Genomic DNA, 25,681 nt, shown 5'->3' with positions numbered 1-25,681 from the left:
CACATTTTTCCTTGCCACAAGATTGTCCATCCCCTTTTCTTCTCTCATCTTCATTTCCTGAGCTTGCACCTCTCAAAGAAAATGTCAGTACTCTAATCCTTGCTTCAGGCTCTGGTCTTTTTAAAGGATTCAGACTAAGATAACTGTTATTAATCTACTCATTTAGCAAAGATTTATAAGAATCTTATAATATGAACAGAAAGGTTTATAAGATCCCCTCTGCTTACACTGTCTGAATTGCTATTAGTTGTTCACATTATTCTTTCGAGGATGAGTTTCTAAAAAAGCAAAAACAATAAAACTTCCTCCTTCAAAAGACACTGAAACTTTTTTGTATCATAATTCCAGGACTAAGAAAATTTCTTCCCAGTCAAAACTTTTTAAGTAATAAATGTATTATAAATTAATAAATTGAATGATTGAACCAAAGAATCATGAGCTATTACTAATAGGCATTTTGATATGTCATAGGATGTGATAAGCAAAAATTGTTTTATGACCCAGTAGGATACGTGACTTCTGTCATTAGCTTCTCTTTGTCTTTCAAGTCTTATTAACTTTGGAAAGTAAGCAATTTGGAAGACAATATTGTAAGTGATGCTTGAGATGCTTAAGAAATATCTCACACTCTTTTAAAATCAATAAGATAATGAAGATTTTGATCATTTCAACATACTCTAATTATATAATTAGATATCATAATTACATGTTCAAATTGTTACACATATGAACACTAATTTCTTAATTAAAGACAAGCCAACTTTGTAAATATACCGTAATTGACTGAAGTGACAAAATTAAGTAAATACTTCCATCAGAGAATATTAGGGAAGGATAAAAATACATTTTTATAATACAGTGCCTTTCTATGAACTCTAGCATCTGCTATTTGTTGGAAGTCTTATGTGTATTATATTCATTTTGTAATGAGAGTTGCTGTGAGACTGTTACCTAAAATAATGAATGTATAAATGTATTAGGTGAGGCAAAAATCCTTATCATGAAGTGCCACAGTAGCGTCTTGGAATGTATGTCATTTCCTGTGGCCTGATAAGTTTAATATGTATTTATTTCCTCTTGGTGTTGTATCTTTAACATGTACTCTTGCCAGAGAAATTGATATTTGAACATATTTAATATCCTGGGACTTCTTGGGAATCAAGTATAGAAGCTGCAGTGGTAGACGTGCATTCGGAATACTGAGATCCTAGGTTTTTATCATTTCCTTTACTTAAGGAATACAGTATGTGAAAATTGCTATGATAAACCAAAATTTCAGATGTGTCCAAACCTTAATTGATAATTGATAAACGGTGTCTATAATTTACCTTATGGTATTTTGTATACTGGAGGGTTTGTTATTATGCTAGATGACTTATGATTATGGTTTCACATATATCTACATATATGCATTTATATAATATATAATATGAATATTTACATTTAATATTTATAATTTAATGATATAAGTATTTATAACATATATGCACACACATATATTATTAAGACAATATTAAGTTACTGTGTCTGGTTATTTTATTTTTATTGCTATGTGATTGTCGGTCTTATTATCTGAATGTAAAAAGTAAGTTCAGTGACAAGAAAAAGAAATATTTAAAAAAGATATTTTGCTGTTTTTAATTTGAACTAGCCAGGTAGACGAAAACATTTTAAGGGTTACCCTCAATAGTTCAGGAGGCAACAAACAGGCTGAATAGTTTCAATTGTGTCACCTATTTTCTTAGAGGACCTGAGTGCAAGTTGTGAGGCTAATAGAGAGACCCATTAGTAGGGGTTCTAATTCATAACTTTTAAAGGTTTGAGTTCTCTCTCCCCAGTCCTCGTGGTGGGAGTGAAATGTTCTCAGAAATGTCTAAATGTAGGTTTGAATTAAAACAGTCTAATATACTATCAGGTCAATACTTTGCCTTTTAGTTAACCACATTGCATGGTTTCTTTTATAAACTGTAACAAAATGTTGTTTTCCCGCCCTTTGCGTAAAATTTTCTATAGTAACATCTTTTTATTTGAATTTTAGGACCAGTAATTCCTCATTTTTATTCTCCCTCTGCCATCTTGCTTTAATGACCCACCTTACTCATACTGCATATCACATGAAGAGTATTCAAAGCAATGAGATATCCTTAAGAAAATGACAACCAAGGCAAAAGTACAAATTTGGACTTTTTAAGAAATCAAGGACAGTACACTGATGCAAGTTGAATATATGTTCACATAATTGCTAGCTTGAAAACTAAGTGCGTAAGGAGAGACGACCAAATCTTTATCATACACATTGTAATTTTGACATGGCTTTTAATATATCGGTTTTGTAATAAGAATTTTATTTATATTTTACCTAACATATAGTTTAGTGTTTTATATGCAGTTGTCTCACAGTTATAAGGTCTAATGATTGTAAATATTGTGAAATATATCTTCATTTATGTCAGGATGAAACTAAGTATTCATGGGTTTTTGCAGATATTGGTTTTATCTTTACATGGATAGATGAACTGGTGACATAATTTACTATCAAGCAGTAAACTTTTAGTTTTAAACTTTATAAAGTTATTTATTAAAGTGTAAGTACACTGATAATTTAAATACTGAGCGTGAAACTCTTTTATAATAGCAGTTACTTTCAGTTGAAGGCACATTAAAGTCTTTATGAATTACGCAGAGTAGCTTCTGCATGTTTAAAGTAGTACCAAGTAATGTTTTCATTTAGCAGAACGTAACTTCTGATTGTTCACACTCTGTTGATGGTGCCACTTCTCTCTTTAGTTACCAATGCCCTCCTATTTTCCATCATTCCTCTTTCTGTCATTAAAATTATAGAATTGAAAACCATCATTTAAACTCATGGGTTTACAGATAATACTTAGGCAGCTAAGAGTATCTGTCAACAAATAAATTTCACTGGGCAGTTAGATTCTATGGTGTTGATTTATCATTTTGGAATAAAGCTGCGGTTTTCTTCTATAGGTACCACAGGTAATGAGCATACTTTGGAGAGTGGGGGCTATAGAGGTGGCATAGTAGTACTGACTTTACACTTCACTTTCTTTGGCCTGGCTTTCAAGGTGAACCTCATTGAGGATGGTGGAGAGTGAAGGGAGAAAAGGTTTATCAGTCAGGGTTCAGTTGCAGACAATAGAATTCATTTAGCTTGTTTAAACACAAGTGGATTACTCTAGGTAATTAATTCCTTACAAAACATAAAGTCTGCAGAGAAATGTCCTAAGGCTATGCCTGCAAGAATAACATACAGAATAATATCACAGCACTTGCCCACCAAGAGTACTGCTTCTTCTATTAGAATCCAAAGTAACTCTCCCTACCAAGATCCGAGAAAAATGTACCTTAGTTATAATCAAAGGATTAAGAAGCCTGCCCTAAAACTGTTGGATCTGTTTCTTGACTAGGTATACTGTGATTTGCACCAACAAAAACTGATGCTTTACAAAGCACATCTCTTCCCACTTAATCTGGTTCTGAATTCTTCATGATATAACCCAAACTCTGTCTGCAAGCTTAGAGCAAGGGAGTCTGGTAAACATAGATTTTAGCTTTCTGGCCCCTGAATTGAAAGAAGACTTTCTAGTCAAAAGTGGAATGAGATGATGAGTGTCCAGTAAACTGTGTCCTGTGGTCATATGGGGCAATCATATGGAGAACTTTCCTATCCATCTACCCCCATAACCCATTTGATCTTACCATCTTTGTACAAAAGTCAAAATATCTAATTTGCTACTCAAGACATATGTCTGGAAGCTGCCAATATGTTAACAATTATATCCTATCATTTCCCTGCTGTTTGTGGAGAAGAACACTCTGTTTTCAGAAGATTCTCAGACCTTTTTTATTTTAACTTTTGAATTCTCCATCTTCTACCTTTTTTTTTTTTCCAACACGAAGGTTCAATTTTTTTTCTTTTTCTTATTTTTTCCGTACCAGGAACATTCAGTTCCAAGAAACCCAGGTAGTGTTATTATAGGATAACTTTGTGTTTTATTCTTCATTGCTATTTCAATTAGGAAAAAAATCTGGTAGAAATTTAATATGTATAGGAAACTTTACAATGGCTGAGTAAAATTTAATAATGTATGCTCACTTTACCAAGAGTTACAGCAGCCTTCCATTTTCACGTGTTCTTGGAGAAAGGTTTCCTGATCTACCTAAATTAAAGCTACTGGAGTCAATGTCTCTTAACATCAAAGTGAGATTGAGCACAGGCTCCGGACTCAGATGGTGTAGGACTTCCATCCTAGCTTGTTCATGTACTACTTTGGCCTTCCATTTTCACGTGTTCTTGGAGAAAGGTTTCCTGATCTACCTAAATTAAAGCTACTGGAGTCAATGTCTCTTAACATCAAAGTGAGATTGAGCACAGGCTCCGGACTCAGATGGTGTAGGACTTCCATCCTAGCTTGTTCATGTACTACTTTGGGATCTGAGAAAATCATTTTCCTTTCTGATGCATCAGATTCCTCATCTGTAAATTTAGGATCTAGTACTTAGTTAATGTGACTCTTAGGAGGGTTAAATGAGATGCATTAATAAATAATTTGGCCGAATAAGTCTTTAATAAATATGTGTGACTTCAGTAGAAAAACAGTCAATACAGATGCTTGTTGGAACCCTGGAACCACTATTTACTAATTGTGCGGTAGTAGGAAAGTTAGTTAATATTTTTGAATCTCAATTTAGTCATCTGCAAATTGAAGACTACAATATATTTACTGCTGGGGTTTACATGAAGACGATTATTGAAAAATCCCCGGTAGAAAATCGAGCACAAAATTAGTTTACATTTCTTATCTTTTTAAGCTTTATTCAAAATCCAAAGAAGGTAAATATAAATTCTTGCAATATTTAACCCTACATTAATCTAGTGGGTTGAAATATTTCAAATGTGTGTAGGAATAGTGTACTGTTAATGCTCTCTGATTCATTGGTCCTAAATTGGGCTACTTACATGAACATTTAAAATGGTCCTCTTTAATGTATATTGTTTCTTATGCCTCAGTTTAGTTTTGCATATCTTATTGATAGCTTTCAATCACCTGGATGTTGAATGGAGTTTAAATTGTAAACTGACAGATGTAAAGGTCATTTACATCTCCAAGTGCTGCAAGGTACCCATATAATGTGTTGTCGTTCTTGTTCCTATTTTTCTAAAAGTCGTTCAAATATTATAGTGGCAAAATATGAGGTAAAAATTTGTCCATAAGATTGAAAATGTACCGATAGGAATTGGAGATGTTAATTTTCTCTTTCCGGTTTCAGATGCCTGGAAAAATGCAGAGGGGCAGATGATTCACTCTATAATATTCCTTAAGCCATTTTAATTTAACTTGTTTTGGGGGGGGATTTTAGATGAATTATTAGAAAACACTGTTAGAATTGCACTGTATTATGTATTTGGTATAGTTTGGCTAAATTTACCTGCTGGAATACTTGAATACTGTAATTACAAACATATCTGTCAAACCTATATGCCTTGGAAGCATCCCATTTTTCTATAATTGTGCTGTTGTATAATTGTGTTGGTGTTTAATCCCTTAAATAGCAGGAATTCATTTGGTTACCTTATGAATAGATGTAAATATGACTGTAGTAGAGCACGCTGGAACAGAGCAATTTATTTTTATTACATTTCTAATACTCTGCAGTGTTTGCAATACTGTTAATTTAGATTATATTCTATTATAAAAAATCATTAAAGGAATTCCTGCTTCATTTTCAACAAGATTGAGAATAATGGTGAAAAAAATTCCCATAAGAAACTTATAAGGAAAAGATGGAAATGCTCTTCCACAGCAACACTTAAAAAAAAATCTTCCATTTGTAAAATTTGTGATAAATCAATATTGATTATTAAGTGTAAAAGTGCCAAATTTACATCAGGGAAACCTTTTGAAGCTATGGGAAAAACATTACAGCCAACTGGAATATCCTCCTGTATTTATTAACTCTCATTACAAAAAAGGGCTTGGAATATATGGTATGTCATTATAGCATCTTTACCTACATAAAAATGACATACTGATGATTCAGCTGTGATTTCCTGTTTTAGGCCATTAAAGGCCCAGTTTAATTTTTTTTTAATGAATAGTTTATTTTTTCTCTCATGAGCTGCTACTCAATATTTTTTTTTAGATTCTTAAAATATAGCATTTCTAATGAATGCAGTTTTCTTTATTTCTTTAGTTACTTTTAGTTGTTTTTTCAAGGGCATTACTTTTATTATTTTGCATTTGATTAACAGAGATCTTTTATTTATAGGGCCTTCACATTTTAAAAATGTATTTGTGTATTTTTATTAAGTAATTTTTTATTATAAATTGTTTGCCTGCTAATTCTGAATTTAGAAATAATAACTAAAGATAAGCATCAATTCTGTCTCACAGAAAAACAGTCTAGTGATAGAGATTATTGAGATGGTATAGTGGCTTCATGGTGTCATCAGGGACCCATTCTTAGCACATGACTTCTCTCTTGAGGTAAGCCCACAATTTAAATTGGACCCTGGATTCCCAGCTATCACACTTGAATTTCAGAGAATAAGGAAGAGAAGCTAGAAAGATAAGCTCCTTTTAAGGAGCTTTTTCAGAATTCCCACATGACACTTCTGCTTACGCGGTATACTATGTATGTGTAAAAAAAGAAAATAGTTAATTTAGCAAGCTTGAAAATACCATACCTGCTTGCAAGGTTAGCCTTTAGCTGGCATCTGTGAATCTGGATTTCAAGAAAGGTCCCACCATTCTCCAGGTGATAAGAGTGGCTCACTTTGTCTATTTCTTTCTCTTTTTTTGCAAACAATATAGTTTATGCTGGAAATTTGCTTTAATTTTGGGAGACTGGAATTTTGATATATTGGGCAGAGGGTGCCTAAGTGGCCAGCCCCCAGCAAAAATCTTGGGCACTGAGTTTCTAATGAACTTCCCTGCTAGACGGCATTTCACAAGAGTTGTCATAATTCAACATTAAACATATCCTGTGTGACTCCATAGGGAGAGGACTCAGGAGCTTGTATCCTTTTTTCACCAAACTTTGCCCAATGCACCTTTTCGTTTTACTGATTGTGCTTCACCTTCTTTCATTATAATATGTCATAGTCATGAATATTACTATACATATGCTTCTTGACTTACAATGAGGTTACATTCCAATAAACCCATTGTAAGCAGAAAAAAATGCATTAATTTACCTAACCTACTGAACATCGTAGCTTAGCTTAGCCTACCTTAATGTGCTAGCTAAAGATGCTCAGAACAGTTACATTATTATACAACTGGGCAAAATCATCTAACACAAAGCCTATTTTATAATAAAGTGTTGAGTATCTACTGTAATTTATTGAAAAGATCAAAATTTGAAGTATAGTTTCTACTGAATGTGTATTGTTTTCACACCATCATAAAGTCAAAAATCAAGTAGAAAAATCATTAAGTCAAACAAATCATAAGTGAAACAATCAGTCAGAGACTGTATAATGAGTTCCACAAAGTCCTCTGTGAATCATTGAACCTTGATGGGGTCTTGGGGATCCCTGACAAACAGGAAATTTAGTAAATGACTATTTTACTACTTTTCAAGTTATGAAACATGTTTTAAAGTCTATCACAGATCCAGTATATATTTTTTATAACTAAGATAAATACTAGTATGTTGTGTTAACATTCTCTTTTCATCAAGGTGGACTGTAAAGTTTTGGTTTAAATAACTGGAAGGATGGAGTTACCAGTAATCGAGATGGGAAAGACTGGGAGAGTTGGTTTAGAGGGGAGATCAAGAGTTCATTTTGGATATGTTATGTTGGCGATGGAGAGCAGACACTTGGTGGCTAAAAGTCTGGGATTCAAGGAAGAGGCCTGAACTACAAATACTAATTTAGGAGCCATCATTACATAAATGGTATTTAAAGTACTCCATGAAGTGACTGAGGAAGTGAATGTACAAAGAAAATGATGAGGCTTTAAGACAGTCAACTGTTCAGAAGTCAAGGAGATAAGTAAAAACCACCAAAATAGACTAAACTCATTCTATTTTGGGTGCATTGTGGAGTGAGATTTTGTCTAATTCATAATTGTATTCTCAGCAGAATTATATTGCCAGGAATCAATTCAAGCAACAGTGATTTTTTTTTTAATCATTACTGTGTCTCAGGCTCAGTTATTTGGGCTGGAGATACCAAGTTTACGAATAGTCCTTGCCTTCATCAACTTACCACTGGTTAAGGCAAAATTATTATATTTTAAGACTGATTCTTTAGAAATGGAGCTTGAGATGAGGATTCATGTGCAAGTGATTTATTAAGGAAATGCCCTTAGGAGAAACTGATAATGGAGCAAGAAAGCAGGAGAGGAAAGGGAGGAAGCTGGGCCAGGATGTGGTTTCACGAGGTTAGCGTCAGCCTGACACTGCAAATAAATTGGGGTGTAAATTATGCTGCAGAATCTATCCCATCTAGAGGCACGGGAGCAGGGCTTTCATATCCCACAATAATCATTCATCGGCTAAGAGTCACAGGGGTAGGGAATAAACTCCCAAGATTTCCCAGGCATTCCCTCTGACTGCAAGTAACTCTGAATCCCTAGTACCTTATTTCATGAGAAACAAAAAGTCCTAGTGAGGTAACATATAGGAAGGGTGAAGGGCTCTAAGGGAATCAGGCAGAACACCAATTATCTCCTGCAACATATACACATCTAAAGCATGTGATAAGAACTCTCACAGAGGGAATTTCAGACTGCCATGGCAACAAAGGGGGCAGGACATAATAGAGCTTTATGAGAGAAGGAAAGCTTTCTAAAAAAATGATATCTGGAGGACCAGAGGGTGTTAACTAGATACTAAATGAAGGAAAAAGGGAGAACTTCCAAGTCAGAAAGGATCCCAGTATATAATAGCACATAGTCTCATGGTCATGGAAGGACTGGAGCTGTAAAATGGGGAGGAAAAGTTTTCTTACCTTCGAAGCTTGTTGTGGCATTAAAATCAGAGGATGGATCAATAACATTTTGTAAACTTTTAAAGAAATCGAATTCTGATAATGGTGGTTTTGGGGCCCAAGAGTAATGTCTTGGCAGTGCTACAAAATCAAACTTCTCTATGATGATTGCATTAATTTCCAGCATTTTATATTTATAAGCATTTGCACCAAGATGTACCCTCCTCTGTCACCTCTAGTGTGAAATAGTGCCAGCAGGCCCTATCGTAGTGCTCCACATGCATATAGGAAGTCTGATGCTGTTTAAGAGAAGTACTAAGTTTATCTGTTTTGTCCGATTGTTTATTCACAAAAGGTGAATAAATTCCTCAAAGGTTAAATTCAAAGAAAAGACGAAGGGAAAAAAGGATCGGAAAACCTATTGCTATCTGCTTTAAGGCCCATCTAGTGTTCAGAAATATCATGTCCTCGCCCCGCTATTTTACCTCTGTTTCTTACTTGTCTACCGTGATGAGTCCCTCTTCATCATTCTGTTTTCTGCATAGTGAGTAGCCCTACTTTGTGAATCCCTTGTTCTTCAGACTCCTCCCATTTATTTATTTATTTATTTATTTATTTATTTATTTATCTATTTATTTATTTATGGTGAGACAGTGTCTCACTCTGTTGCCTAGGCTGGAGTGGTGCCATCATAACTCACTGCAGCCAGGAAATTTTTTTATTTTTATTTTTTGTAGAGATAGGGGTCTCCCTATGTTGCCCAGACTGGTCTCAACCCCTGGCTTCAATCCATCCTTCTGCCTCGGCCTCCCCAAGGGCTGGAGTTAACAGGCATGAGCCACTGCTCCTGGCCAGGCTCCCTTTTTCTGTTACTGCCATGAGCTTCTTATCTGCATATATCTTGCAGAAATATTTTAAATTACATCTTAGTAGTAGTAGTGGTGGTGGTAATAGTAATAGTAATCATGGTCCGTAATATTCTGGATATACTAGAAAAATGGGTTTTTATGCATTGAGTAGAGAAATTTTTTTTTTTTAATTATTATTACACTTTAAGTTTTAGGGTACATGTGCACAATGTGCAGGTTAGTTACATATGTATACATGTGCCATGCTGGTGTGCTGCACCCATTAACTCGTCATTTAGCATTAGGTATATCTCCTAATGCTATCCCTCCCCCCTCCCCCCACCCCACAACAGTCCCCAGAGTGTGATGTTCCCCTTCCTGTGTCCATGTGTTCTCATTGTTCAATTCCCACCTATGAGTGAGAATGTGCGGTGTTTGGTTTTTTGTTCTTGCGATAGTTTACTGAGAATGATGGTTTCTGGCTTCATCCATGTCCCTACAAAGGACATGAACTCATCCTTTTTTATGGCTGCATAGTATTCCATGGTGTATATGTGCCACATTTTCTTAATCCAGTCTATCATTGATGGACATTTGGGTTGGTCCCAAGTCTTTGCTATTGTGAATAGTGCTGCAGTAAACATACATGTGCACGTGTCTTTATAGCAGCATGATTTATAATCCTTTGGGTATATACCCAGTAATGGGATGGCTGGGTCAAATGGTATTTCTAGTTCTAGATCCCTGAGGAATCGCCACACTGACTTCCACAATGGTTGAACTAGTTTACAGTCCCACCAACAGTGTAAAAGTGTTCCTATTTCTCCACATCCTCTCCAGCACCTGTTGTTTCCTGACTTTTTAATGATTGCCATTCTAACTGGTGTGAGATGGTATCTCATTGTGGTTTTGATTTGCAGAGAAATGTTAAGGTTAAAATTTTGTTGCTTTGTTAGAAAATTGTGGTTCTTTTTTTATAAAAACAGATTCAGAAATAAGTGTGACATATTGCTATAATTATTGTAGACTGTTACAATTTATTAAAAATTGAACCTGTATGCTCTTGAGTCCTGTGCCATTCAGAATTCCACTTATTCTATTAAGTAATTCAAAGAGAACCTATTTCCTCTGTAATTTTCCCTGATATCAGTGCAGGACAAAAGGATAATTTTTATTTTGAAAACTCTAATAAACTCTGCCTATTAATAATTACATAGCATTGATAGTTCTTAATATTCTTACAGGCTGGCACTCTGTAACCTTTTTAGGTTTAGTTCCCAAGGCTCTGGTGGCAGATCTTCCCAATAATTGTAGCAGATCAGGTGATGTTTATGTAATTTTTTTCTCAAGGATTCTCTTACTGCTAAAGGATCTTCCTTCAGAGTACAAATAATGCTGGGACCATGCTCACATTGACGTGAGTACATCTGGCTGAACTCCTTGGCAAACAATAGAAAGGAGCTTCAGTGTACAAATCCTCATTCACTAGACATTAATTAAATGGGGTGACCTAGAAGTCTCAGGTCAAAGTTTTTATTGAGTTTGTTGCATCTACACAATATACTTTTTGGATTCAGCCAAGTCTATCTATGCTTCAGGTTTTTAATATTTTCCTAAGATTATCTCAGTCAATACTGATTTAATTTAAGGCTATGTAAAAGCAATGATGTTTCAGGAAATATCTATATCTATATCCATATCAGACTCTATTGGGAATTGAATAGGCCTAAAATAAGAGAATCTCCATGTTGTTTCTTCAGATTAGGAAGAGAGTTACCAAGAAAAGTATTTCCTAAACTCTAGTATCATTCTTTTTCTGTTAATGTTATTTTTACAGAAATGAGTTTAATGTTAAATTGTAAGAGGATTTAAACACAAATGTAATAATATAGCTGATATGGTTTGTCTGTGTCCCCACTCAAATCTCATCTTGAATTGTAGCTCCCACAATCCCTGTGTGTGGTAGAAGGGATCCAGTGAGAGGTAATTGAATCATGGGGGTGGTTACCCCCATGCTGTTCTCATGATAGTGAATCCTCATAAGATCTGATTGTTTTTTAAGGGGCTTTTCCAGCTTTGCTCGGCACTTCTCTCTCCTGCCGCCATGTGAAAAAGGATGTTTTTGCTTCCCCTTCCCCCATGATTGTAAGTTTCTTGAGGCTTCCTCAGCCATGTAGAACTGTGAGTCAATTAAACCTGTTTCCTTTATAAATTACCTAGTCTTGGGTATTTCTTCATAGCAGCATGAGAACGGACTAATACAATAGCATATCTGAAATCTGGATGTATTTTATTCACATTGTGAAACCAGGGGTTGTCCGAAACATCCACTCTTCTGTTTTTCCAGAGTTAAGTAACTATCAAATTTTAGCTGGGGGATAGGAAGAAAGTGCTATTCAGAGTAAAGAGTATATTTCCTAGCCTTTCTTGTAACTAAGGAAGAATAACCATATCATATAAGCAGTGTCATGAGGCAGCTTCTAGAACCTTCTGTAAAAAACAAGTAGCAGCTACTTTTTGCCTGTTCCTCTCTCCTAAACAATCTTAAGCAGTAGTTTACGATACAGCCCAAACCAACATTAAATTAAAATAAATGCTGATGAGTACTGAATTAAGTTAAAATAAATTCAGATGAGTTTTTTATTCATTCATTCATTCATTCCTTAATATGTAGAGGGTACTTAAGGTTTATATTTTCCTGTGTGTATTCTTTTCACTGTTGATATGGTTTGGTTGTGTTCCCACCCACCTTAACTTGAATTTTATCTACCGGAATTCCCACATGTTCTAGGAGGGACCCAGGGGGAGGTAATTTAAACATGGGATCCGATCTTTCCCATGTTATTCTTGTGGTAGTGAATAAGTCTCACAAGATCTGACGGGTTTATCAGGGGTTTCCGCTTTTGCTTCTTTCTCATTTTCACTTGCCACCACCATGTAAGAAGTGCCTTTTACCTCCTGCCATGATTCTGAGGCCTTGCCAGCCATTTGGAACAGTAAGTCCAATTAAAACTCTTTTTCTTCCCAGTCTCAGGTATGTCTTTATAGGCAGTGTGAAAACAGACTAGTACAACTGTATTCATAGATTTTAGTATGAAATGGTTTTCTATTCATCGGCTTCTGGATACTTAGCAATTTTCCTTTTAATTTTCTCTTTGAACAATAACAATGTGAATAAAGGTTTCCATGTATTAGTCATCTTTTGATAATTTATTTATAACTGTATTGAACTAAGTTTCAATAGCATGCCTGTCCTACCTCTAATTTTTGATTAGTGAAGGTTTACTTTGCTATCAACTACATGATCAATTTTTGTAAATATTTAATGGACATAAGAAAAAAATTACCTTGTGGATCGATGACTTTCTGTATATTTATTAGTCTTATATGTTTATTGTATTTTTTTAGTTTGTCCTGTGTTTCCTCTTAACTTAAAAAGTTGCACTATCAAGAACTGCCTGAATCTCAGAAAGCTGTATTGTAACTTTCTACTGCAATTTGCATGTTTGTCAAATTCTTCCCTTTTTAATTTTGTTTGCTTTTTGTCTTTAGTGGCTCTGTACTTTACTGAATACCAATTACAAGTAATATATTTATGCTTTCGACTTTTAATATTACAAAAAGTGATGCCTTTCTCTCCGTGTTAGTTTTTAACTCCAAATTTATTATTAATTTAATCTTATGATATATAAATATTATCACTCCTAATTGGTTGATTGATTTTAGTTTACATAATTCCATTACAACTTTATCCATGCCTTCTTTTCCCATCTTGGCTTCCAATTTTCTATTGTTCCAATCATTTATTGTTATTAGATGTTAACTGTATGCAAGCTTGTTTTAACTTTTAAAATCAGTCTAGTAGGCTCTTTCAGTGGATAAATTCAATCTATTCACATCTAGTCTATGACTGATATAAATGTTGTATCCTACTGTATAGTGGTCTATTGCATAGAATGGTGACTCTAGTTAATAATAATGTACTGTTAACCGGTTTCAAAATTAATAAAAGAGTAGGTTTTAAATGTTTCACCACAAAAAAAATTCGAGGAGATGAAATTGTCAATGGGCTTGATTTAATCGTTCCACGATGTACACTTATATTAAAACATCACATCATACCCCAAATATATGTACACACATATATATATTTGCCAATTAAAAATAAAATAAAAATTAAATGTATATTTATTTTAAATTATACATTTTTCTTTTACCTTTGCCCTATTTTTTCTCATCATTTTATGAAGTTTCTATTTTTTCCACTCTCTTCCCATAATCTCTCTTTTTTTTTTTTTTTGAGATGGAGTCTCGCTCTGTCACCCCGCCTGGAATGCAGTGGTGCAAACTCTGCTCACTGCAAGCTCTGCCTCCTGGGTTCACGCCATTCTCCTGTCTCAGCCTCCCAAATAGCTGGTACTATAGGTGCCTGCCACCACTCCTGGCTAATTTTTTGTATTTTTAGTAGAGACAGGGTTTCACCATGTTAGCCAGGATGGTCTCGATCTCCTGACCTCGTGATCTGCCTGCCTCGGCCTCCCAAAGTGCTGGGATTACAGGCGTGAGCCACCGTGCCCGGCCCTCTTTATCTCATTTTTCCTTCCATTAATGAAACTGATTTTTTTGTGATACTTTAATTGACATTTATGCTTTTTAAAATGTATAAACAAGATCTGTTTCTCCCACAGGGACACATTTTCCCCTTTCAACTATCCCAAGGTTTAAGATTCCAGAGTAACTTTTTTCTCTCCTTTCCTTTCCTTCCATCCCTACAATGTTACCTCTGCTTTGCATTACATTCCCACCCAAACTTCTAGGTTTTGCTAGGTTATTACAAATCTTCTTATTCTATGTCCTTTTGGTTTTAAAAAACTTTATTTAGTATTTAAATTGTATACTAACCCAAGGAAATCCTCCTTATTCATTAAATGAATATCTATTAACTGCCCACCACAATGTGCTTTTCTATATCTTCTCACAATCCCAGACCTCAGATACAATTCGTTTGTTGGGAGTTAGAGTATTATTTCAAATATTTTCATCATGGGGGGCTATTTGAACCCTGAGGTTAATTAATGTTTGCATATCACTGAATATTTTTATTTCACACAAATGAGCTCTTGAATGGATATGGGATATTGGGAGATAGCCCTTTCCCTCACCTTTTTCAGTAAATGTGGATGTTATTCCACTGTTTTTGAGCTTTCCGTGTTGGAGATGAGAATGCTAAAGACAAACTGACCTCCATACCACTCCAGGAAAATCAATTAGAATTGAGTTTGGCTATCAGTCACAGAAAAATCTGAATAACAAGTAAACAAGAATTTTATTTTTCCCCATATAGAAGTCCAGGGCTATAGTTTAGGTTAGGTAGGTATAACTCCATGGTGTCAGGATTTCAGATTTCTTCTATTTTACTACTTCTCTGTGCTTGATTTTTGTTTCAAATCGTCCCACTGTTCAAATGGAAGCTACCAAAATTGTGCAAAACATGAAGTGCTGCTTCCCTGTAAGGACATTTCTGCTTGAAACAGCAAGAATGTGGCTAAATGGATGGCTGGGAAAGGTCTTTATCCTGGGCAGCCATGTGGCGATTAATAATTTGGGGTTTAAGAAGAAGGAAAGACTTAACATTAGGGAGTGACCGGGCTCTGTGACATTACAAGTTTGTCCCTTTTTCCTGGAAGCCTGAACAATTTTCTTTGTAGACTTTGAGGTCACAACTTTTATCGGAGTATGTATGGAGGTTTCTTTTCTCATCAGTTAGGCATGTGACTTGGTAAACTCTCCCAATGTGTAAATTTATGTCTTTCTACCACTCAGGAATATTTTATTTCAGTATTTATTTCTTAAAAGTAGAGAATAAAAAGGGAGGAAAAATTTTCTAAGTGATTATTTGCATTTCTTTCTACTTCTATTGTCTACTTTTCTATTTCCTATGTTTCATTTGAGAATTGTTTCATTTTTAAAACTTCTTTACAATAAACAATATTTGCTTCTGGTAAAGTAAATTAAATATAAATAAGAATTTAAAATAAAACTTAAGGAAAGAACATATTTCACTATCCTCTTTTTACTCCCAGTCCCATTTACAGAGTTTTGTATGTTTCCTTGTGTAATTTTAATAAACATTTAGTAATATGTACACACATGAATACACACATATGCTATTTTTACACAGATGAGACTATTCTCTTCTGTTTCTTGCTTTTTGTCTTTTTTAACTTAATAATACATTTTGTATTTTATTTTTTCTAATGACTGTATTCAGTTCAATTTTAGGGTCAATTTATAACCACCTATCATTTAGCATTTATATCATTTCCAATGTTACAATTTTACACATACAGTAGGATAATTTCTATGCATTATTTTGCAAATATGTTAGTAAGGTAAATTTTAACCAGATAATTGCTAAGTGAAAGTGTGAGTATGCTTCCATTTTTGACATAATTTACAAATTTCTCCTTTTCTTCTTATGGGTATGTCAGTAATACATTTATAAACTACTGGAAATCAGAAATTATGCCATTTGCATCTTTGTGTATTCCATATATATAGATTTTGAATAAATATTGATATTTCTTTTTGTGATTTACAGATTTTTAAAATTCATCTCTTAATAACATTTTTATTCCATTCACAATTAAGGGCAAACGTGGTTATATTTATACAGATATTTTAATTATGTGGATAACTTTTTAAAGATACTTTTTATGCCATTAGCTCATACATTTTAATTAACTTCATATGAAAATAGGTATATATAATGGCAATATTATAGGATTTCTGTTTTGATGATTCAGTATTTAGTTTCATTTTCCATGTCACAGCATATGTGTTTGAACAGAGGATTTCTATCAGCTGTTTCTCAACCTTAAAATAAAAACAAACTAAAATATATAGCAGGGCACAAAGGGAAATAAAATCAAATTATTTTCACTTTCTATTTTGTATCACTTTACAGTATGAGCATGTGGCTTTGATTCAGGTTTTATGCACTAAAATACACAAAAGTTGAGTTGAATACCAGTCATTATTGCCAGCAAAAACGAAGTCTGTTGTAGACAGCTGTGTTTAAAATAATGGTATTGTTTATAATGAAATGTTTTAGATATTCAGAATGTTTTGGCAGTTTAGTAGAAATGTTCTCCTTGAAAAGTTTACATTATTTTTTAAAATAATTATTGATGTAAAGTGAATACTGATGATCAAAATAGACAAATCATTTGTGGGCTTATTAAGCAAAGCCATCAAAGAAAAAAAAAACTCTTAAACAACCAGGTGTTTAAAATTATACATAATCTCAATAAGCCATTATGGTATTATGTCTAAACTATTCAAATCAAATAGAAAATTTCAAATAAAAGACTGAAGCTTGTCCAAAAATAAAATGAGAACCTACTTGGACAAAATAAGTAAAATTATCTTACAAGGTTTGGAAAATATGAAAAACAGATTTAAATGTCCAACAAAAAGAAAAGTTAATCTATATTTTCAATGTACTACTAATATTTAACTCCCTTTATGTTATAGTTTATATTGCCCTCCACACTGACTAGGCAATTGATGAATTCTATGCAATTGAATTCAAATTACACACACTGTACAATGATGACATTACATTAAAAATTTTTTAATTCAATCGTGTCTGTAAACATTAATTTTTTTTTCAATAATTTGATGGGAGAGGCAGTGTAGCAGCTCTAAATGCAAACTCTTCAAATGAGTGATTGCTGTTTGATTTCTCTGTGGGAAAACCAACCTAAAGTAACAATCTTTGTTGATGCTTGCTCAGATCAGGTGGACCAAAACAGCAGGAAGTGCCTCTGACAGATTCCAAGACTCAAGTGTCTTCAATGAGACTTTGAGGATTACAAATATTCAGCGACACCAAGGAGGCCGGTATTACTGTAAAGCAGAGAATGGCTTGGGGTCTCCAGCGATAAAGTCAATCAGAGTGGATGTATACTGTAAGTAAATTTTCCAGAAAACTATAATTAAGCCTAGTATGGATTTCTTTTGTCCTACAAGTCTATGGTTTTCTGAAAAACCATAGCGTTCTGTTTAGCTGAGAATGAAAACTGTGTAAAATAATGATAGCTCCCTGAAAACGTTCCTGAAGAAAGCAATCTTCACTAGAAACTTTCATAACTTCTATGATATAATACATATTCATTATAGAACACTTAGGAACAATATTAACAAGAAGACAGTAACCATTGGTAATCCCACTAATAACTAGGGTTTTAATGTATACATTTTTTATCTTTATATATAAAGATATACATACATTTTTATATTTTTATTAAAATAGGATCATGCTGTATATTCTTTAACTTATGTTTACTTATTTTACCTACATGTGAATACAGCTATTCTTTTTTTTTTTAAATGTACATCATACAAACAGAGCATTATGAATTGGCCTGTAAATGACCAAAAATCTCTACGTATAGTCTGCTTTTGGTCCAATTCTGTTAAAAGTAATCAGCACCAACCCTGGACAATGCTGTGCCACCTGAAAAGTGTTTGTTGATTTATTTTTGTTCTTAGTCTCATTTTCCTACAATTTGCTCTTGACGATAATATTTTAAATCTTTTTGGTCTCCTTACTTAATTCCCCACCGAAACAAAGCAAGGGCCTACATTTAATTTGGTCTTTTGCCCAGGTTTTTCTGTCACTTCATTATGTTTTTACAAGAATTTGCATTTTAATTTTTAGGTCTCTAATGTAAGATAATTATTTTTCTTTTCTTAAAGTAATTTAGACATAAGCAACAACTGAGAGTTGTTGTTTTTCTGCCTGTCTTCCTTTCTTTCCCCTTTCTTTTCTTTCATTGCAGGATAGGATGTTACCTAGTTAGCAAGGGGCTTGAAATTATACATGGTCTACTTGTCAGATACTCTGCTGAATCTCATTTAGTTATTTAGATGACTGAGAAGTGGGTGATAAAGCAGCACTTGTAATTTGCTTTCCACATTCAGATACCTGCTTTCCTTCTGGAAAGGATGGGGGAGAAATCCTTGTTTCATCCTCTCCAGTATCTTCTATTTCCTAAGGCCCCCTGCCCCTCATCCCTTAGCATAATTTAGAAACCTTCATCCCCTGTACCACCCTTTCCTTATTATTATGGGTGCACAGGTTGACCACACCTGTATACTTCCCAAAATAATATAGCCCCTGGCTTCCATTTTCCTGACTAAATATTTTCAGTATTTTTGTTCATATACAATTTTAAATTAGGTTAAATTTAATTTACATGAATTGAATACTTTTTGTAATATAATAGTCTAGAGTACATACTTCTGCTGTTTTAGTTATTGTAGTTTAGGTCATGAAATTTTAAAATACACCTCTTCAATACCTTAAACACAATTGTAAAATCTAAAAACTTCCAAAAATCAGTGGGTATGTTTTGTTTGTAACTTTTATAAGCAAAACTTGATGTTAACTAGTGTGGTGTCAAAATTTGACCTGAAATGACTTGAACAGAAAAACAGAAAAAAGCTTTACACTCTTTATTTACCAGACTTTGAATAATCACGTTTTGCCCAGGAAATGTGTTTGATTATAAAATATAGCCAAATATCCAGCTAAGATTTTTATGTAATAGATGGCATGTATACTATATAACCTTTCTAAAATCTGAAAATTTCTGAAACACATACTCCAAAGGTTTTGAATATGGGATTTTTTACTTGCATTTCTGCAACAATAGGTCTGATAATTTAAAAAACGTATTGCTGGGTTAACAAGTTAAATATAAAGGGGGAAATTCACATTTTTAGAGACTTAAAAAATATTTTTCTCTTTTCCTTTTACTAGAAAGCCTTTTTCTTTGCTGGTCTGCAGTATCCCTTCTCCTTTCTACCTGCTCATATCTCTTGCTGTGCAGACTGGGTTGTGCCTGAGTATCTCATTCATATCGCACACCTTACTGGAAATAATAGCACTGTTATCTCCAGATTTCCCAAACCCTGCTAGCCTTCTAAAGTTTGACTCCTCTTCCATTCAACCATGCCTGAAGACATTTATTTTGTGACCTTTCTCTTCTTTGACTTCCTTTGGGGTATTCTCATGCAACCTCGACTTGACAAGCATCTCGTTCTATGTTATTTCAATGAAATATCACTGTGATGCATACCATGTTGAAGTACTATTTTCAGTACTTGTTTGGTGGCTAGGCTTTATTAACAAGCTGTCTACAATTATACCATTTGAGAAAATAACATGATGTTAAGTTCTATACTCTATAAATAAACATGACATCTCTCTAATATAAATTTCCCAGAGAATGCCTTACCTTTAGCACCAATGATCTTTCTACTATGCGGATGTAAACATACATTTAAAGTAGTTATTCCTATTTTTGAGGGCTCGAATAAATTAATTCCTTCAGATAGTAAATTTTCAAACATCCTTTGAGTGATAAGAACACTTAACAATAGAGACCACTAGACCTATCTAAGGAGTCCATGTGCTCCAAATACAACCTTGATTGAAGACCAGAGTTTTTAGGTTCAAGTACATTTTCTCTACCTGAGTTTCTATAATTTAAAACATGCTTTATCATTGTTGATAAAGACATGACTACTGTATTCATGTTATGTTTAAATCTGGCAATGTTGGTGTCTAAAATTGAATTATAATCCTTAAGATTTATTTGTGCTCTAATTTTGATTGAATGTTGGACAGCTTAGTTGAATAGATATTCATTTATACAAACTATAAGCAAGTGAATGACTTAATTTATTTCAGGTACTTTTGCTTTAACTATTTTAGGAAATGCTAAAAAAAAAAGGACTGTTTTTATCTGGAATCATGCCTTTAAAATCATCCACTGCATTGTAGGTTTCTGTTTTTTTTTCTAAACTGATTTCACATGTGGAACTTTCATCAACATCAGTACAACTTGGAAGCAGGATATGCATAAAAACAAAATACACTCATGCAAAATCAGCAGTAAAAACTATTTTTACAACACCAAGCTGAGGCAGACTATGACTTGGTTTAACAAAAAGAATAATTAATAATGTTAGAATTTATTCTTGAATCCCTTGTAAAAGATTGTCTCTAAAATCTGCCCCATAATCTATTGATGTATAATAACACATAATGTATATATTAATGTAATGCATCAGTAGTCTTAGAGAGTTTTTATAGTAGTGAAAATGGGTACCTCTCAGTAAATCCCACGTTCTACAAGTTTCTACCTTTAGAGCTAAAACCTTCCTAAAATAAAATTATGTGCTAACCAGTCATTATTTTGATGAGGAAATGTAGTTTCAGGAAAGGAATTTGACACAATGGTGAATAATATAAAATGAGATGACTTTCTTTAGATATTTTGAAATCTTTGTAATATCTATATTAACATTTTGATCACTTTGAGAAAGTTTATGTATCTTTATTGGCAACTTTTTCCCACATAATTTTCTAAAATTTAGTAGAAAATATTAAGCTATATAGATTTTATAAAGGAACTACCACATGCATTTTTTTACTATGTTAATCAAGAATACAGTTTGAAAAATTATTATAATCATGTTCCTCAATTTATAGGACCTATAATTTTATCATTTAAGAATTGTAAAAGCATTCCAAGAGTTTTAGGAAATATGATTTATTGATAAAATATGTTTATAGGCTGGTAGATTTTATAACCACACAGTGACTTGAATTTCCCGAATCTGATTTGGTTATTTATGCAAATATTTCTGATCAAAAGCTAACCAATTACAATTTTTGTTGTTGTTGTTGTTGGGGAAAATCGCTTCTGAGTGTCTTCTGAGTGTCTGAACATAGTTTCCCCCATGCCCACACAAATCTCATCTCGAATTATAATCACCATAATCTCCACGTGTCAAGGGAGAGACCAGGTGGAGGTAATTGAATCATGCAGGTGGTCTCTTCCATGCAGTTCTCGTGATAGTAACTGAGTTTTTACAAGATCTGATGGTTTTATGAGGGACTCTTTCCCCCTCTTCGCTCGGTACTTTTCCTTGTGAAGAAGCTGGCTACTACTCGCCAAAAAGGTACTCTTTCCATTGTGTGCTCAGCACGGCCGCCTTGCGAAGAAGGTGCCTTGCTTTCTCTTTGCCTTCCGCTGTGATTGTAAGTTTACTGAGGTCGCCCCAACCATGCTGAACTGTGAGTCAATTAAACCTCTTTCTTTCATGAATTACCCAGTCTTGGGCAGTTTTTTATAGTGGTATGTAAATGGACTAATAGTATTCTCAGAAAAAAAAGGAAAATACTGCATTCATGAAACAAGAACAGGAAAACACAAACAAGGGACTTTCAGAGAATATAAAATAGCTCTTACATATTAAAAGTGATAACATAAAAATCAGCAGAAGGGCTGGAAAACAAACAGTAAAACAAAATTTTACAATCAAGTAGATACTACATAAGAAGATAAGAAAATGAGAGTATTTATCTAGCAGATCAAACATTTGAATAATAAGCGTTCCAAACAGTCAAAGTGACGTTTTTTTTAAATTAAGAATTTCCTATCATAGTTGGACATGTGTTCTTAATTATAAAGCTACCACTGGATCCTTAACACAATGAAATAAATCTTCAATGCACATATCAGCATGCAACTTCAAAACATTAGGAAAGAAACGAAGCTCTTTAAAATGTCCAAAGAGTTTTTATTTTTTCCAAAATGCTCACATATAAAAAATTAGGAATCAAAATGGCACAGGTCTGCACAATGGAAATCTGGGGCTAGAAGGCAACTGAGTAAAGCTTTTGAAATTCTGAAGGAAAATTATTTCAACTAGAATCTTCTGTATGGCCAGGCTATTTTTTCAAATATCAAAGAAGAAGAAAGACATTTTTAGACCTATAAGATTTCAATTTTTTTTGGCTAATGCACCCTTGCTGAGGATACTACTTTTATCTATTTTCCTCCAAAACTAAGAAGTAAACAAAAAAGGAAGAAATATCATCCCCAAAATAAGAGGCTATGTATAGGAAGATATTGAAGTTAATCTCAGAATGATAAGGAAGCAGGACAGCACGACAATAGAAGCCTGTCATACATTGAGCTTCAGAAGCAACCGGGACAGACTGAAGCTGGAATAATGGATGCTTACCTGATATTTTAGAGACAAATTCTCATGGAAAGCTTAATAATATGGTAATGATAGGTGGATACAAAATTGAGTATACAAAATATGTGAGTTATTAAGGGAATGTAAAAAGCTGTATGAAATGAAATGTAATCCAAATATACTACAAGGTTCAGTGGTAAAGATCGCTTGCATAGTCATAATAGCAACACTTGATTTAACCAAAGGCATGCTATAAATATATAGTGGATGAGAGGAGGTTAGTATAAGAGTTAAATGCTTCCTTTCTGTAAGAAGAAATCAGTAAGACAATGTGAAAATGAAAAATAAGTCTATAAATAGAAGTTGAACACTTAAAAATATGAAGGCAAAACCATTTATAAATAGTTAAGAGGAGATGCATTAGAAAAGGTTGCCTCTGGGTATTGGAAATACCTAGGGTTGTTTGATGTATCATTATTTGGCTTTTAAAACTGCACTTGCATGGTTTGATTTTTAAAAAATTAATAAAGTACAGATTTGAAGATTTTTACCTTGGAGGTTCTTGTTACTAAGCTCCATGAAGTCAAAACCAATTTCATTCCAAATTTTAGCAGATCATTATTAATTCAAAAACTTAAAACTAGATTTATACTCACACTTTATTTATTCATAAGAATTGGTATTCCTTTATATTCAACACCAAATAAAGTTGACTAAAAACATATTATCTCCTATATAAAAGATAGGCAAATAGCATAGGGAATGTTGGTACTACATTCTGATAACTAATTTTTCTTCTAAACTTTTTAGAATAAAACTCTTTAGGTTAATTTCCACTACAATTTTCTTACATGTTGTTTAGAATAAAATATTTTAAAAAATAACTTTGACTTTTATGTCATTCATTGAGTGTCTATTCAAAATATAGCTCCACTGAATTTTGTGGGCTAAAAAGGAACTTATTAAATAATTTGTACCTTCGATGGGTTTAAACTACTTAAGAAGACAAAGTGACAATTTAATTCATTTAAATGGTTTACAAATGTTAAGTAATAAGGTTAATAACATAAATTATGCAACACAACAGTGAATGATATGCTAATGACCCTGAAAATGTAGTGCTGGAAGTAAAAGTTTATTGTGGCCTCTTATGAAAGAAGTAGGATTTACATTGCAATTTTAAGGATGGGTTTTGAAAGAATTCTCCCTGGCAGTTCTACACGTTTTTTGGCAGCTTTTGTTCAGAACTCCTTTTTTCAAGAGTGTTTGTGTAACAAACAGCCTTGGACAATAGAGATAGTGTCTGCCTTTAGGTAAGAGGGCAGATTTGTTTCCTGACCAGGATAGTAAAGATAATATCTACCTCAGGGGCAAAGATAATCAGGCTTTCTTGCAGGACCTTTATAAGATGGGGAGCTTCCTGAGCTCAGGGTCTCTTAGCTGTGTCAAAAACCAATGGTGTGCCTGGCATTCACCTGGGCTGCCCAACACATTGTCCATATGAAAATTAAGGTGGGAAAACCTATGAAGACAGGAAGCACATACTTTCGAGGCTTCAGTAATGAGGTCTTTTCTCTCAGACCCAGGAGTCTTGTGTTTTTGGTTAGCATCCATGAAACTGTGGCAGGCTAACATATTAGCCAGCAAGTAGGGAAAATATCAGACCCCTCACCATTCTTAACAGAGTAGTGGGGAAGGCCAAAGGTATCTTTTAATGGGTGAGAAATTTGATTAAAGGCACGAAATAAGGGAGAATAATCCCACATAATTTAGGGACTAGTGGTTAAGATGGTGGGTTTGGGGGAGAAATGAGAGCTTAAATTGAAAGATAGACTGTTAATTATGTCATAATTATGTTGAACTTTTACTGCCAATGTTTTTACCATATGAATGATGATCTGCCATTTATGTAAGATGCAAAATAAATAAATTGTAACTTTCTTTTTTTTATGTTTTATTTTTTTTAGAGACAGGGTTTGCTGTGTTACCTAGGCTCCAGTGCAGCAGTGCAATCATAGCTCACTGTAACCTTGGACTCCTGGGCTCAAGGGATCCTCCTGCCTCAGGCTCCTGAATAGCTAGGACTACAGGCATGCATAGTGGGGTCTTGCTATGTTGCTCAAGCTGGTCTCAAATGCCTGGCCTCAAGCAGTCCTCTAGCCTCAGCCTCCCAAAGTATTGGGATTACAGGCGTGAGCCACTTGTGCCCAGCCCCTGCAGTTGTAATTTTATAACTGCAGAACTACTGATGAGGGTCAGCATTCTAATACCGATACTGCTTCATTTGTCCTAAGAAGCAATGGCCACTTATTGAGAACCCTAAAATCTATCTTTGGAGGAAGAAAGAGTATATCCTAGGTAGGAAAAAAAATGGTTTCATAGAATTTTGATGTGCTTATTCCCAAATATATTTGTTACCTTAAGATTCTTGAGGACATTTAAACAATTTTCTAAGAGTGTGTTCATCTAATTTTTTCACTTATTCTTAGTCATGACTGTGTGGTTCATAGGGTAATAGAGGCCATATAACTGTAAAGGTTAGGGTTTGATTAAAACTTATTTTTAATTCAAAAAGAAATTAGACTGAGAGGCATTAGCTTAATAAGTTTTTATGTGTACAGACACTGTTCACACATGAGACAAATCTTTTCCAATATCCATTAAACATGTTGCAAGCATTCTTATTTCTGAAGCTTATCCCCTACTTTCATGTCACTTAGGTAGATTGCTGCATTTCATTATGTTCAGAACAAGCAGTGATATTTTTGGTCCTTGTCTGATTTATTACATTTTCACCTGGGAGATT

General features: G+C 33.8%; 1 protein-coding gene across 2 annotated transcripts in view; it reads left to right on the top strand.

Annotated features, from left to right (window-relative positions):
* MDGA2 (MAM domain containing glycosylphosphatidylinositol anchor 2) overlaps positions 1-25,681 on the top strand; it is an 834,858-nt gene that overhangs the window by 441,648 nt on the left and 367,529 nt on the right. For both annotated transcript variants that reach the window (XM_004055127.5, XM_055362264.2), the window contains exon 3: positions 17,609-17,783. In XM_004055127.5, coding sequence (XP_004055175.2) covers positions 17,609-17,783 — 175 coding nt within the window. The remainder of the gene's footprint in view (positions 1-17,608; positions 17,784-25,681) is intronic.

The sequence above is a fragment of the Gorilla gorilla genome, chromosome 15, assembly GCF_029281585.2.
Source record: "Gorilla gorilla gorilla isolate KB3781 chromosome 15, NHGRI_mGorGor1-v2.1_pri, whole genome shotgun sequence".
Taxonomy (NCBI): domain Eukaryota; kingdom Metazoa; phylum Chordata; class Mammalia; order Primates; family Hominidae; genus Gorilla; species Gorilla gorilla.
Note: the sequence above shows the minus strand (reverse complement) of the source record. Positions and strands in the feature narration are given on the sequence as shown.